Raw genomic sequence first — 13,417 nt, forward strand, 5'->3', positions numbered from 1 at the left:
CTGCAGAGAATGAGGAGGAGAGCAGACAGCTGTGATTGACGGTCTGCAGTTCTCAGCTCACGGAGCTATCGTGTTTCCCCGAAAATAAGCCCTACCCCGGATATAAGACCTATCGTGATTATTGGGGAAGGCTGCAATATAAGCCCTAGTAAAGTACATGAAAAAACTGTGGTCTGTTTTGTAGGACGATCGTACTGGTATGGAGTGCAGTGTGTCTCCCCTTGTGACTGTATTATAAAATACTTTATTAGCAGCCGCCACTGTCCCGCTGGAGGTTTTTTTCTCTCCTCCTCGCTGACATCTGCGGCCCCTCCCTCTTCAGTGCACGGAGCGGGCTGACGTCAGCGGGGATCTCGGGTCTTCCCCCTTCTCTCCTCCCAGCTGACATCTGTGGCCCCTCCCTCTTCAGTGCACAAAGCGGGCTGACATCAGCAGGGATCTCAGCACGGAGAAGAGCAGATCAAGTGAGCGACCAGGGGAGCTGTAAAAGGGTATTCTCCATGAGACATTTGCAATGGAATGCACACTGCACCTTATACCAGTGTGATCCTTATATAAAACGGATTACATAAATTTTAAAAGGACTTTAACCAAGATGTTTTTAAAACGAAGTTGAAAATTTACTCCTGACCTGACAGGGAGGTGGGGAGAGAGAGAACATAGGGAACACAGGAACTTTAAAAAAAAATGTTTTATTCCAGGATTTTTCGAACATACTGTAGAGAGGGGTTAATTACACCGCACAAGCACTGTGCTTTAAAGGAACAGGATTTTTTTATGGTTACATCTACTTTAAGATTGTCATTGTACATACCGTATATAATTAAGCCCTACCCCGAAAATAAACCCTAGTGTGTTTTTTTGTAGACAAAATTAATATAAGACCCGGTCTTATTTTCAAGGAAACACTGTATGAGAACCGAGTGATTGGTTCTCGGTGTAGAGGCACTGGGGGACAGGTGCAGCGTTGGTATCCGCCTAGGTAAGGCGTATTCTAGGAAAAAACTGCCAACCCTACACTTCTCTTTTAAAGGACCCAGAATATATGTGTTCCTCTGTGAGATTGAGAGCACCAGCATTGTGGAGAGCTTTGTGTGTAGATTTTATGTAGTAGGTGAGGGGTATATACCACATTTGTGAGCAATTTGTATCTGACTTTTTTATTAGATATTAATGATTTATGTGCAAATCAAGTCAAATTTACTTTGTGTGATTTATGCAACCAAGCCATTTGTTGGTATGAGGTTTTCCTCTGAATCCTATAAGATTGATTTAGCAAGAGTTTCCTAGTGGGGCTGACTCTAAGCTCATATTTTCAGTTGGAGTGGGGGCACGAAAATGTGTATAGTGGGATGTGTCTGTGTCTACTCTGCATATGCAGAGTGGACACTGACCTGTCATCCGCCCACTCTGCTCATTGATTGTGGCCTGCGACCGATTACCAAGTCACTTAAGTGGCCCTCACGCTTCAAAAGGTTGAGCACCCCTGTTATAGGACATACATTTTATTCCAGGCATAGTATATAATGGTGGAGGTGAGGAAGGGTCAGGTTGGGTGTAATTTGGGGTAAGTTTGAGTTGTGAGGAAGGGTGAACAGATGGTCAACTATCAAGCTCCCACTGGAGTTCTCGTCCAAGGAAGTAGATGGGGAATAGGTCTGGGGGAGAGAGTGAAGCTCACAGGAGAATATGAGAGGAAAAACATCAGAGGGACGTGGAAGAAAATGAGAGGGGAGAGCAAGGAAACTATAGACCCAAAATCATTCCTAAAGTTCTTCGATGGTATCCCTGACTCACCCTGATCTGATAAATAATAGGAATGTGTAAATTGCCCCATTCGTCTGATGGGCTAGGTGAGGCAGGCAGAAGGCAAAGCGAGGTTGAGATACAAGTTTCTCATTCATTCACATATTCCTATAGGCACAAAAAACACTGCAAAGGATTCCTAAAAAACTTAATCAAACCAATTCTTTCTATTACCCGTTCCTACTTTTTTCCTTTTAGGAAACATTACAAGAATGTTCCAAATCCCACACATAGAACCTTGTCTGTTAGGGATACATGTTTTATCATGCCCTTAAAACCTCTGTCAAAATTGTTGCAGTGGTTAGACTCCTGCAAGGTCTCTTATAGGCCTGCCACTATGTCTACTGCAAAAGCTAGATTACTTTTTGGTCTCCAATAGGCCTTCCACTATATCCCTCTTGCAAGAGAGTGCATGTAATAGCAAACACTAAACAATGGATTATTCTCCCTAACTATTCACACCCCAATGTTGCCCTTACATTACTGAAAAATCACCACATTCAGTGGTGCTTTTTTATTGGACCTCAATCAGTATTCCAGGGTGCCTTGGTCAGTCACTGGGAATCTCTTCATCACTACATGGGGAGGTTAATTCCACTACCTAGAGACTCTTACTCCCTATTACCAAAACACATATTTCTTGCTTACAGCCCTGCTTTGCTCTCTGTCCCCATATAAGGGTTCTGAATTAGTCACCCGACTTATGGGCTGCTTCTGCTCTTGCCTTGTATACTTGCCTTGTATACCTTCTATAATGACCTTGTATACTGGTCAATTCTATTTGCCAGTTCAGTTTTGGAAAAGGTTGCATTGCCCTTGTGCTCAGCACTTCCTTTAAGAACAATTTTTTCCCTCTCCTCTTTTCGCTGCAATTCTTCCATGAAGACCACTTCTGAACAGACTTCTCCTGACAGTAGATGGCTGCACCTGGGTCCCACTGGTTTCTGCCAGTTCTGTGCTGATGGCACTGCTGGAATTCTTCATGATGTGTTTTGCATCTGCATGTGTTTTTATCTGCTGCATTAGGTTTCCCTGGTAGACTTTGTATCTACGGCCTTCATGGGTGCTCACCTCAGCACATGTAGTCAGTAACAGGATGCTATACTGGTCCAGGGCCGTGGTATATTCTTATGGAGCCCAGTCCCTGAGAACCACTTCAGGGGTTTGCCTACCCTAATGGATGAACCCTGAACTATAGATGCAGTCCAGTGTCATGGACAGGTAAGACATCTTTTAGAATAGAAGAACGGGGGTATATTTAAATTGTATTCACTTCAGTGTAAACTTTACAAAAACAAACATGTCTCCTGGGGCAGGACGCAGGTCCCCAAACCCTTTTTATGATAATACCTTGCATATAAGCCTTTAAAAATTAGCACATTTGGTTTTTCATGTTCGTGTCCCATAGACTTTAACAGTGTTTGCGTGTTCAAACACATTTTTTGCCTGTTCGCAAGTTCTGGTACGAACCGAACCGGGGGGGGTGTTTGGCTCATCCTTACTCAATATTGAACCTTATGGACTGAGATGTCATTAAAGTTCATGTGCGTGTAAAGACAGGCGTCCTAATACTTTTGGTAATATAGTGTATATACACTATACCTGTTGATGTTTTGGTTCTCTTAAAGAGTATGTGTGTTTTTTTTGTTCTTTTTACCTTTTTTCATATTTTTGTCTACACTGTGTTGCAATAACTTTATTTTTTTTAATCGGAAAACAGACCCCACCTCCGTGCAGCTAGAAAAGTATGCAATCCATGCTATTACTGGGATCCTAAAACAGTGGTTACGTGAACTGCCTGAGCCTTTGATGACATTCGCGCAATACAGCGAGTTTCTGAAAGCCGTGGGTAAGTTTAATGTGCATAAAAACTGTTTGTCAAGCTAAATTTGTATCTTTACCTCTAATTTGTGCTGTCTACTTAGAATTGCCAGGGAAGCAAGAACAGCTTTGCACCATTTATAAAGTCCTCGGACAGCTTCCACAAGCGAATTACAATTCCTTGGAGAGACTCATTTTTCACCTTGTCAAGTAAGTAAAGCGCATGATTTTCCCACTATCAGCCAACAGAGCTTTCACATGTATTGTGAGACAGAGCCAGTGTATCCTAAAACACAACTTAAAGTGGTTCTAAAGTCTGGTCACAAGCACGTACAGGTACGTCCTCTTTAAATGCCCAGCCGTTGGTCGCGGGCGTGCGCCCGCGACCCGGTCCGAAGCTCCGTGACCGCGGGACCCAAGGAGCCGATCGCCGCTGGAGTCCCGCGATCGGTCCCCGGAGCTGAAGAACGGGGAGAGCTGTGTGTAAACACAGCTTCCCCGTTCTTCACTGTGGCGCCGTCATTGATCGTGTGTTACCTTTTATAGAGAAACGCAATCAATGACGTCCCACCTACAGCCACACACTCCTACAGTTAGAAACACAAATGAGGTCACACTTAACCCCCTTGTGGTTAACTCCCAAACTGCAATTGTCATTTTCACAGTAAACAATGCATTTTTTGCAGTGAAAATGACAATGGTCCCAAAAATGTGTCAAAATTGTCCGAAGTGTCCGCCATAATGTCACAGTCACAAATAAAATTGTTAATCGCCGCCATTAGTAGTAAAAAAAAAAATTAATAAAAATGCAATAAAACTATCCCCTATTTTGTAAACGCTATAAATTTGACGCAAACCAATCGATAAATGCTTATTGCGATATTTTTTTATTTTTTACCAAAAATGGGTAGAAGAATACGTATCGGCCTAAACTGAGGAAAATTTTTTTTTTATATATATATATATATATATATTTTGGGGGATATTATAGCAAAAGGTAAAAAATATTGCATTTTTTTTCAAAATTGACGCTCTATTTTTGTTTATAGCGCAAAAAATAAAAACCGCAGGGGTGATCAAATACCACCAAAAGAAAGCTCTATTTGTGGGGAAAAAAGGACGCCAATTTTGTTTGGGAGCCACGTTGCACGACAATTGTCAGTTAAAGCGGCGCAGTGGCGAATCGCAAAAACTGGCCAGGTCCTTTAGCTTTCTAAAGGTCCTGGTCTTAAGTGGTTAAGGATGCTTCTCTGCTTCCGCCCTATTCCTTACCTGAGCCCATTCGATCCAGCGATGTGCATTCCGCTGCTGTCTCTCTACTCATTAAACAGATTGACGGCAGCGGGAGCTGGTCTATTCCGGTGACATAAGAGCAGGGGCGCAGTAGCGGGACTCATGAACGAGTGGCTTTGCCTGGGGACAGGCATGTTTGTTATTTTTATATAAAATTTAAAAACAAAGCTTTACAGACACTTTAATGCTGCAGTTTAATTAAAGTTCCCCCTTCCCTGACCTACATGCTAAGTAAATGTTTAAATGAAACTTTTCTGTTGTCATTACATTGGGTATTTTAGATGAGTGAGTGATTAACTTGTATAGCGCTACAAATGCAAACTAAATTGCCTCAAACTCCAGTGGTATCATCACTGGGCCTCCATTCATATCGGTGCAATGCAAGCAGATCATGGCTGGTGGGAGAGGCCAGCAGGGCACTGTACATTACTTCCTAAACACATAACTGCAACCTTTCTCAGTATTCTCCCTCTCAAAAGCACCCAACCCTGATGCAAGCAGTGGACATATTCTTGGGAACAATTATGCACATATGGCAGTCTGGTTTAGTACACTTTCTAGGTAGGCTGCATTTGCATGTAGACCACCCTAGGCAATGTCCACATGTGATATTGAGCCCCAGTGATTTAAAGAACTGAAGCCCAGGGAATGAAAAGAGCAGGTCATGGACAATCGAAGTTAGTGTTCAGCAGTGGCAGCTGGTGCTCAAAATTTTTGGGGGGGCGCAAAGGAAAAAAAAAAGTGCAGTCTCACTGTGCCCAAACGCAGCCACTGTTGCATGCCATCAAACGCAGCCACTGTTACATGCCATCAAACGCAGCCACTGTTGCATGCCATCAAACGCAGCCACTGTTGCATGCCATCAAACGCAGCCACTGTTGCATGCCATCAAACGCAGCCACTGTTGCATGCCATCAAACGCAGCCACTGTTGCATGCCATCAAACGCAGCCACTGTTGCATGCCATCAAACGCAGCCACTGTGCCATGCCATCAAACGCAGCCACTGTGCCATGCCATCAAACGCAGCCACTGTGCCATGCCATCAAACGCAGCCACTGTGCCATGCCATCAAACGCAGCCACTGTGCCATGCCATCAAACGCAGTCACTGTGCCATGCCATCAAACGCAGTCACTGTGCCATCCATTGTCATCACTGTGCCATCCATTGTCACCACTGTGCCATGCCATTAAACGCAGCCACTGTGCCATCCATTGTCACCACTGTGCCATCCATTGTCACCACTGTGCCATCCATTGTCACCACTGTGCCATCCATTGTCACCACTGTGCCATCCATTGTCACCACTGTGCCATGCCATTAAACGCAGCCACTGTGCCATCCATTGTCACCACTGTGCCATCCATTGTCACCACTGTGCCATCCATTGTCACCACTGTGCCATCCATTGTCACCACTGTGCCATCCATTGTCACCACTGTGCCATCCATTGTCACCACTGTGCCATCCATTGTCACCACTGTGCCATGCCATTAACGCAGCCACTATGCCATACATTGTCACCACTGTGCCATGCCATTAAACGCAGCCACTGTGCCCTTTAATGGTCGCCGCTGTGCCAATTGTCCCCACTGTGCCCTGTAAATTGCTTTCTCCCCCCCCCCCCCCCCCCGGCACTTACCTTTACTGGTTTTAGGCATCCACGTCCCACGATGTCTTCTCCCGCCCTCGATGACTGACAGGCGTCTCAGCCAATCAGGTTACCGGTAGCCAGAACCGGCCAACCTGATTGGCTGAGACGCCTGTCATCTTATTCTAGGGGCGTACAGTCTGTGTGCTCCGAGAATAAGCTTCCGGGACCCGAGGGCTGTATTGGGAAAGCCTATCAGAGCTGTTGGCTTTGATAGACATTTCCGTACATCCAACCAGCTGGCGTTATTCAGATGGCCGGACATTGAGCGCCGACCATCTGAATAACAACGGCAGCGGCGAAAATAACATAGATTCGTGCAATGCATGAATCTATGTTATTTGACTCAGTGGCGGTGAGAGCCAGAGGGGGCGGCGCTCCAGCGCCCTCTATGGACGAACCGCCACGGGTGTTCAGTCAAATCGGAGTAAGCAATTTCAGTACAGGAGGGTTTGGACAACTGTGCCAGACTTAAGGTAAGGGAGTTCAGCTTTAAGCCCATGAAGTTTGTCAAAAAAAGCAATGTTTGTATGATGGATTGATTCAACTAGTATTTTCTTATTTATAGGGTTTCTCTCTTGGAAGATGTAAATCGCATGTCCCCAAATTCTTTGGCAATAGTGTTTGCGCCCTGCCTGCTTCGCTGCCCAGATAATTATGACCCTTTGACGAGCATGAAAGAGGTGTCAAAAGCTACTGTGTAAGTAATAGACCTACAATATATGCATGTAATTCTGCTTTCGTGAACATCGGGTGTATTACATTTGTGTTGCAATATACCTTGAAACTTTTGTAATTTCTTGTAGATGTGTGGAGATGTTAATCAAAGAACAGCTAAGACAATATAAAATCAAAATGCAGGAAATTGGTCTTCTTGAAGCAGCAGAGACACGTGCAGTATGCAGGCTCTCCCTTCTGAGGCAAAGCACAGTAAGTGACAAGTCCTCTCATAATTTTGTACTATATCATTTGTTTAGTTATGCAATCTAATTATTATCATTTTTAACTGCATTTTTTTTTTTTTTTTCAAATATACATTTTGTTAAGCACCAACAAAGTGAGAGCTCCAAGCATTACAATCAATACAAAAAAGAAAAAATATCGTTTTGAGTACGCAATAATACATCAAATAATACATCACTGCAGGATTAACAATGCAGTTAGTAAATAGCATAGAGATGGATACACTTGAATCGTTGTGTTAGTGACTGCAGTCACCAGAACCTCTCCACTTCCTTTTCACCTTTTCCTTAAGAACTATATAGCGAATAGAATGTAGAGGGAGATGAGAAAGTAAAAGGAAGAAAAAAAGAGGGGTGGGGGGGGGGGGGGGGCGTGGGTGTGGGTAGGGGAATGACTCGCGTTCCAAAGCCATATAGTAGCCTACTAGCAAGCTATGAACTCAGAAGGGATAGTCCCTCTTCAGAATAAATGAATATATTCCAGAGACTCCAGATTTTTGAGTATTTCTCACGGTTGTGCTGTTAACTGCATATTTTAATGTCATAACTTCCTGTGTGTAAATTATAGCTAGTCTTTTATAGAAGTAAACTGGGCATACTTGTAATGTAGATAGAAACGAGTTATTGCATGCTGATCAATCACTGTATAGTCCCTTGAAGTGTATTTTTAGTAATAAATTCAATTGAATAGAAAATGTTTTGTAAATATATTTGAGGGCTGTGACAGAGCGATGAGGGAGCCAGGTCAGGAAGTTATCGTTGCACACACTCTCTTTCATTTAGCAATGGTATCTCTTTAACAGAAATATTGGTAAATACATTACTTAAAAGTAAAGTGTAATGTACTGATTTAAGTGTGTTAACACCTGAGTGTTGTCTCCTCCTTTTTTTGTTTCCCCCTTGTGGCAGACATGGCCTGGTCATTTAGGATTTATTTCTCCTATTGATGGCTTCCTGGTAGGTATAGTTGCTTTTCACCACCTCTGCATGCCACCACTGTATTCACTAAAATAGATAATTAGAACAGCGACCAATTATAATGGACAAATGTCTGATGGAATAGTACAACAGATTACTGGTATTTGTGGATTTGATTAAATATTTCTGTTGTGGGCTTTTGCTAATTTTGTTTAAAAACCTTTTTGCTGACCAAAAGTGAAGCGCATTAGCTTTTACCTTCATTCTAAATTAGTCCTCAGCTTAGAAAAGTAGATCTACCCACAGTTTTTTCTATTTACAATTCAAAAGTGCCATAAAGCATATTGGAGCCCAGTATAAGCAGTAATGATTCATTTTTATTTGTCCATTAAAATTGGCAGGATTTCTCACTGCATGCACCTAGATCTACTATTTGTTTTTCAAAATTAACGGCTGTGAAGTACCTTAGGGTTGCATTGATCTAAACCTCCTTAAGGACGTAGGAAACAAAAACTGTTTTAACACCACTTTAAGACTGATATTTCAGTTTGTATCAGATGCTGGTAAAGTAAATTGTAAACTCCATTCATGAAATTTGACCTAAGATAGTGTTTACCTATCTCTCTCCAAAATCTCTCCAAAACTCTAAGTGCCCTGTCTTTCTGCTCTTCCGTTCCTCTCAGAGTCACTTCTGACAAGTTCTCTGACACATGAGATAACTGCAGATAAAAATTGTGTTAGGGAGGGTGCTTAGAGGTAGATGAGCAGAGAGCTTGTCTATTCTCAATACAGCATTGCATGTTCTTTCTTTCCTTTGCCTATGTGGAGTGGCGGTGTGTGCCTTTCCTCCATTTTCCCCACACAGTGTAAGCCCAGACTTCACACCCACTCCTATGTGCTGCTGAAACAGGAAGGAAGATTTTTAATACAATCTGTAGTTTCCAAAGAGTGTAGAAAGGGAAAGACCGTAGATATACAAGTAAACCTATGTAGGAGGATTTGTTTCATCTCTGTGTATCACCTGAGGCTGTTCACTTCACTGGGTACTAGAAAGGGTCTGCAACCACTTTAACCCACCTAACCAATGTCTGCAGAGCTGCTGTAGCATTTATGATGGTCCCCTTTCTATCTTGGGTTTTTATTCTAAGTTGGAAACGGGCCTACAGAAGGGATAGGAACACCAAACAACACCCCTGGATTGTACAACATATGGTATATATTTAAAACATGTATCGTACAGATATTTGTACAGCAGTTTGAGGGGGTTTAGGGAGAATGCAGAAATGTTTGTATGTTACTTTTTGACACTCCTGTTTTAGCAGTGCGAACACTAGCTTACTCCAATCTAGCAAACTAATTCTGTGACTGAAATATCACCTTTGGGTGTACTGAGCCTTTGAAGGTAAACTGACTTTTACCAGATTCATGTTTGTTACCTGAACCCCTGTTTAGAATATAGTGTTATCTAATGTCAGTCAGCAAGAAGTCATTGAAGCTCGGGTATCTGGTCACAAAAAGGGTGAATTCTAAGGAAGTTAAAGTACATCTAAAGCCAAAACTTTTTGTATTTTTAATTTTGGATAGAGTAAAGAATAGGTAAAACATCTCTTATATTTTGCCATCTGAGTCCCAGAGATTTCACTTCCTGTTCAGTGGATACAATAGGGAGTGATGGAATATTTCACAAAAGTAAGGTAAATTCCTTCTTGGTCATCACCAGACAACTCCAAATTTTGGATGTTCCCTCACTTTGGTCACCAGGACAAATAGAGGGATGCATCTCCCCAGCAGGGACACAGACTGAAATAAAAAGCACACAGGGGTTCTAACCCTTCACCACGCTAAAATGCAACGTTTTCGGTTTGTTAACATTTATAAATTGTTCTTGTGTTTAATTACATTTTTAAATGACAGAACAAGAGCCCATCTCCCAGTGGAAATGGTTTACCTGATCTGGTGGCAGTACAAGAGGAGCAATTGGCAGACCCTGACTTAGCCCAAGAATCAGAGTTCCTGATAGAAAGGATACAATCTATCAAGGATGAGAAGTGAGTGAGACTTGCCATATACAAACAGGAAGACCCCCTAGTGTAGTAATAAATGATGTTCTCATCGGGTTTTTTTTTTTTTTTTTTTTCCCCATTCTGTCTGTTTAACAGAGAGGACATTACTTACCGGCTACCGGAGCTTGAACCTCGTGGATCAGATGAAGAGAATATGGACTCTGAAACTTCAAATAGCACTGAGAGCTTATTGGATGATAGACCAGTTCATACAGTAAAGGAAGGTCAGTATTAAGGTATTGTGTCCCTTATATTACTACTTTTACTGCACTGCATGCCAAATTTGTTGCAGCCTTACTATACTCAGAACTTTTAGATGGTACATGGTTTGTGCAGGGAAACTTTTTAAAACAAATCCCATTATATATTTTATATATTTTTTTTTCTGCCAAAATCCGGTATAAGGATATTTCAAGTGATACTCTACTTTTGCTGGTTAAAAACAATTCTCTGGTCATTTACATTCATGACGAGGATTTACGCAAACTATACTGTACCTATGCTGGTATTGGAACTCGCACAACACAAATCCCAGTCCCTTCCTGATTCCTAACTACTTTCTAGTCTTCCTGCTTTAGTTATAAGACTGATGGTCATTTTCTAATAGAAAACTCATGGCAACAGCTGTAAACAAATCACATGAGAAGGAGATTTCTCTGGGGTAGTTTTGTATAACAGTGTACTACACCCCCATACAAAGAAGCCATTGAACAGTCGGCTTCTAAAAGAATAGTAAATGTTTAGTATCATCTTAAAAGACGCTTATTCTTAAAAAAATTAAAATTGTAAAACAAATGCTCAGAACTGAGAGCAATCTTATGCTTACATAGACAGCTAGCCTAACCTATTAAATAAGGTTAGCAATGATTGTTTTGAAATGACAGTGACTCTCCAACATTTTCCACAATACGAGTGCATGTCATTCTGTATGTGTCACAGACACTGAGAAGCTGCGTGTAATGTTGGCAGATCATTCCTGATTTGGATTTTGTTAGTACTACAATTATTTGAAAAAGCTGTGTAAATGCGCAGTTGTTACATTCTCAGTTTACTTGCTTGGCCACATTTGAGGGCATTACAAGTGTTTTTTTTTTGTTTTTTTTTTATTAATGCATGCAGTTGCTATCACTAGGTAAGCAAGAATATGTGTTGCATAATTATCATGTTTTCTTCTACAGCAACATGTGTGGCAGACTCTGCTGTTAAGCTGCAACCAGTTGAAAATCCCAAACTTCTTTCATCCAAAGCACCTCTCTTCACTTTGTCTGTGCCTCCAACAACTGTCAAGCGAAGACCATCCTCGTTTCTTGCAAAAATGAGGGGTCCTAGGCGTAGCCCTGTAATGCCGAATGCCAACATAAAATTGCCTCCTGGTTTAACCAAGGCAGTAGACTATTCTGAGGAATCCAGTAATATTCGGAGGAGGGAACAGCCTGGGAGGAGAACAGACAGTATCCAGTCTGTCTATATCCCTGAAGGAACAGAGCTGGGGGCCACACAGGGACCTTTAGAATATGAACCCACTGCCAAACTTAAACGGCGCTTTTCAGACCCTCACCTCCAGATTCCCTGCTCAGAGGAGTCCAACCTCTAAAACCTCTTCTGATCAACAATACAAGATGTACTGTATGAACGTCATGTTTTATAATGGACAAGCATGTTTCTTGAACCAGAGGTGTGGAATTATTTGAGCTTGTATGCCAGTAGGCACGGCAAAAGATTACGTGAGATATTTAAAGTGTTTGCCTATCTTTTTGAGGATTCTGTATTAAGATGAATGTATAAAGTGTGTGTAAGGAGTGAGTGTTACCCTCCCTACAGTATTGTAGGTTATTCGGATGCAATCCTTTCATTCCAATTTTGTTATACAATAGGACCAAAGGTGAGATTTTGCCTTGTTACAGTAATATTTTTTAAACATATATTACATTAGCATTTTTTTAAATGTTGTTGCCATTTTTTTTACATAAAAAAAAATATATATATATATAACTAGTTAACGGGCCAAAATATTTGAGAATGATGGAGGTTGGGGGTCTTCTATTTTAAGTGTTTTTGTTTTAAAGAGTTGACAGAGTGCAAGATACAAGGGTCTAAAAGGTGAATTTTGATGCGTTTTTTAGAGGACCAGTAGTAGAAAACCTAAAATAATCTCTAGAAACCCACAATGTTTTTGCCTAGTGACACAAGAAGATTTACTTGAAGAGCTGGAGAATAACATTATGACTTATTAGTTATTAAAGCTGGCTTACCTTGCTCATGTAAGCACTACTCACTCTTCAGGCCCATTCACACTTGTATATTAATGCAACAAACCTGCTTGAAGGTTGTTGTAGTACCATTCATTGTTTTGGCACTCCATCTCACTGTACAGTAGCGTGCAATGCAAATACTGTGCATCGTGGTGCACTGCTTTGCTAAAATGTATGAATGGGCTACCTTAATGCACTGCGAGGAATTACTAAAGTGTGAATGGGCCCCAAGAAAATTGGTTATGCTGCACATCCTGAAGTTTGACTAAACCAGGACCTGTGTATCTTTGCTACCCTGGGATTGCAAACATAATTCATTCCTAAAAAGAAAATCACTAACGATGGCAAACATCTGACAGAAGCTGCTTCTCTTGTTATTTATGATTGCTTTCATTAGACTCTTCAATAATAGGGAGAAGTCTGTGCGTATACAATTACTTTGTTATCAAGACACAGTGCTGTAAACTTTGTGTCAGTGATCTCTTAATCTGGCCATAGATTGACTGTTAGGATCAAATGGATTCCTTCATCCACACATTTGAGGTGAATGAAGAAATTCCCCCCCATTGCGCTATTGTCTTCTGACAGTGAGACTCCTGTGTCAGAATACACTGATCAACGCTGCCGTGCTAATTACAGGAAGATTTTCC

General features: G+C 41.6%; 1 protein-coding gene across 6 annotated transcripts in view; it reads left to right on the forward strand.

The window, feature by feature from the left end:
- The window catches only part of MYO9B (myosin IXB), a 201,472-nt gene extending 189,012 nt beyond the window's left edge, over nt 1-12,460 (forward strand). For 4 of the 6 annotated variants that reach the window (XM_040321203.1, XM_040321187.1, XM_040321217.1 and 1 more), the window contains 8 exons: nt 3,527-3,655; nt 3,732-3,837; nt 7,141-7,272; nt 7,379-7,502; nt 8,444-8,491; nt 10,367-10,500; nt 10,612-10,739; nt 11,694-12,460. In XM_040321203.1, coding sequence (XP_040177137.1) covers nt 3,527-3,655; nt 3,732-3,837; nt 7,141-7,272; nt 7,379-7,502; nt 8,444-8,491; nt 10,367-10,500; nt 10,612-10,739; nt 11,694-12,109 — 1,217 coding nt within the window. In that variant the 3' untranslated portion in view covers nt 12,110-12,460. Of the gene's footprint in view, nt 1-3,526; nt 3,656-3,731; nt 3,838-7,140; nt 7,273-7,378; nt 7,503-8,443; nt 8,492-10,366; nt 10,501-10,611; nt 10,752-11,693 lie in introns of all 6 variants that reach the window. The other 2 variants (XM_040321225.1, XM_040321208.1) reach the window with 2 other exon arrangements.
- The last annotated feature ends 957 nt before the right edge of the window (nt 12,461-13,417 follow it).

This window comes from Rana temporaria, chromosome 1 (assembly GCF_905171775.1).
Source record: "Rana temporaria chromosome 1, aRanTem1.1, whole genome shotgun sequence".
Lineage (NCBI taxonomy): Eukaryota > Metazoa > Chordata > Amphibia > Anura > Ranidae > Rana > Rana temporaria.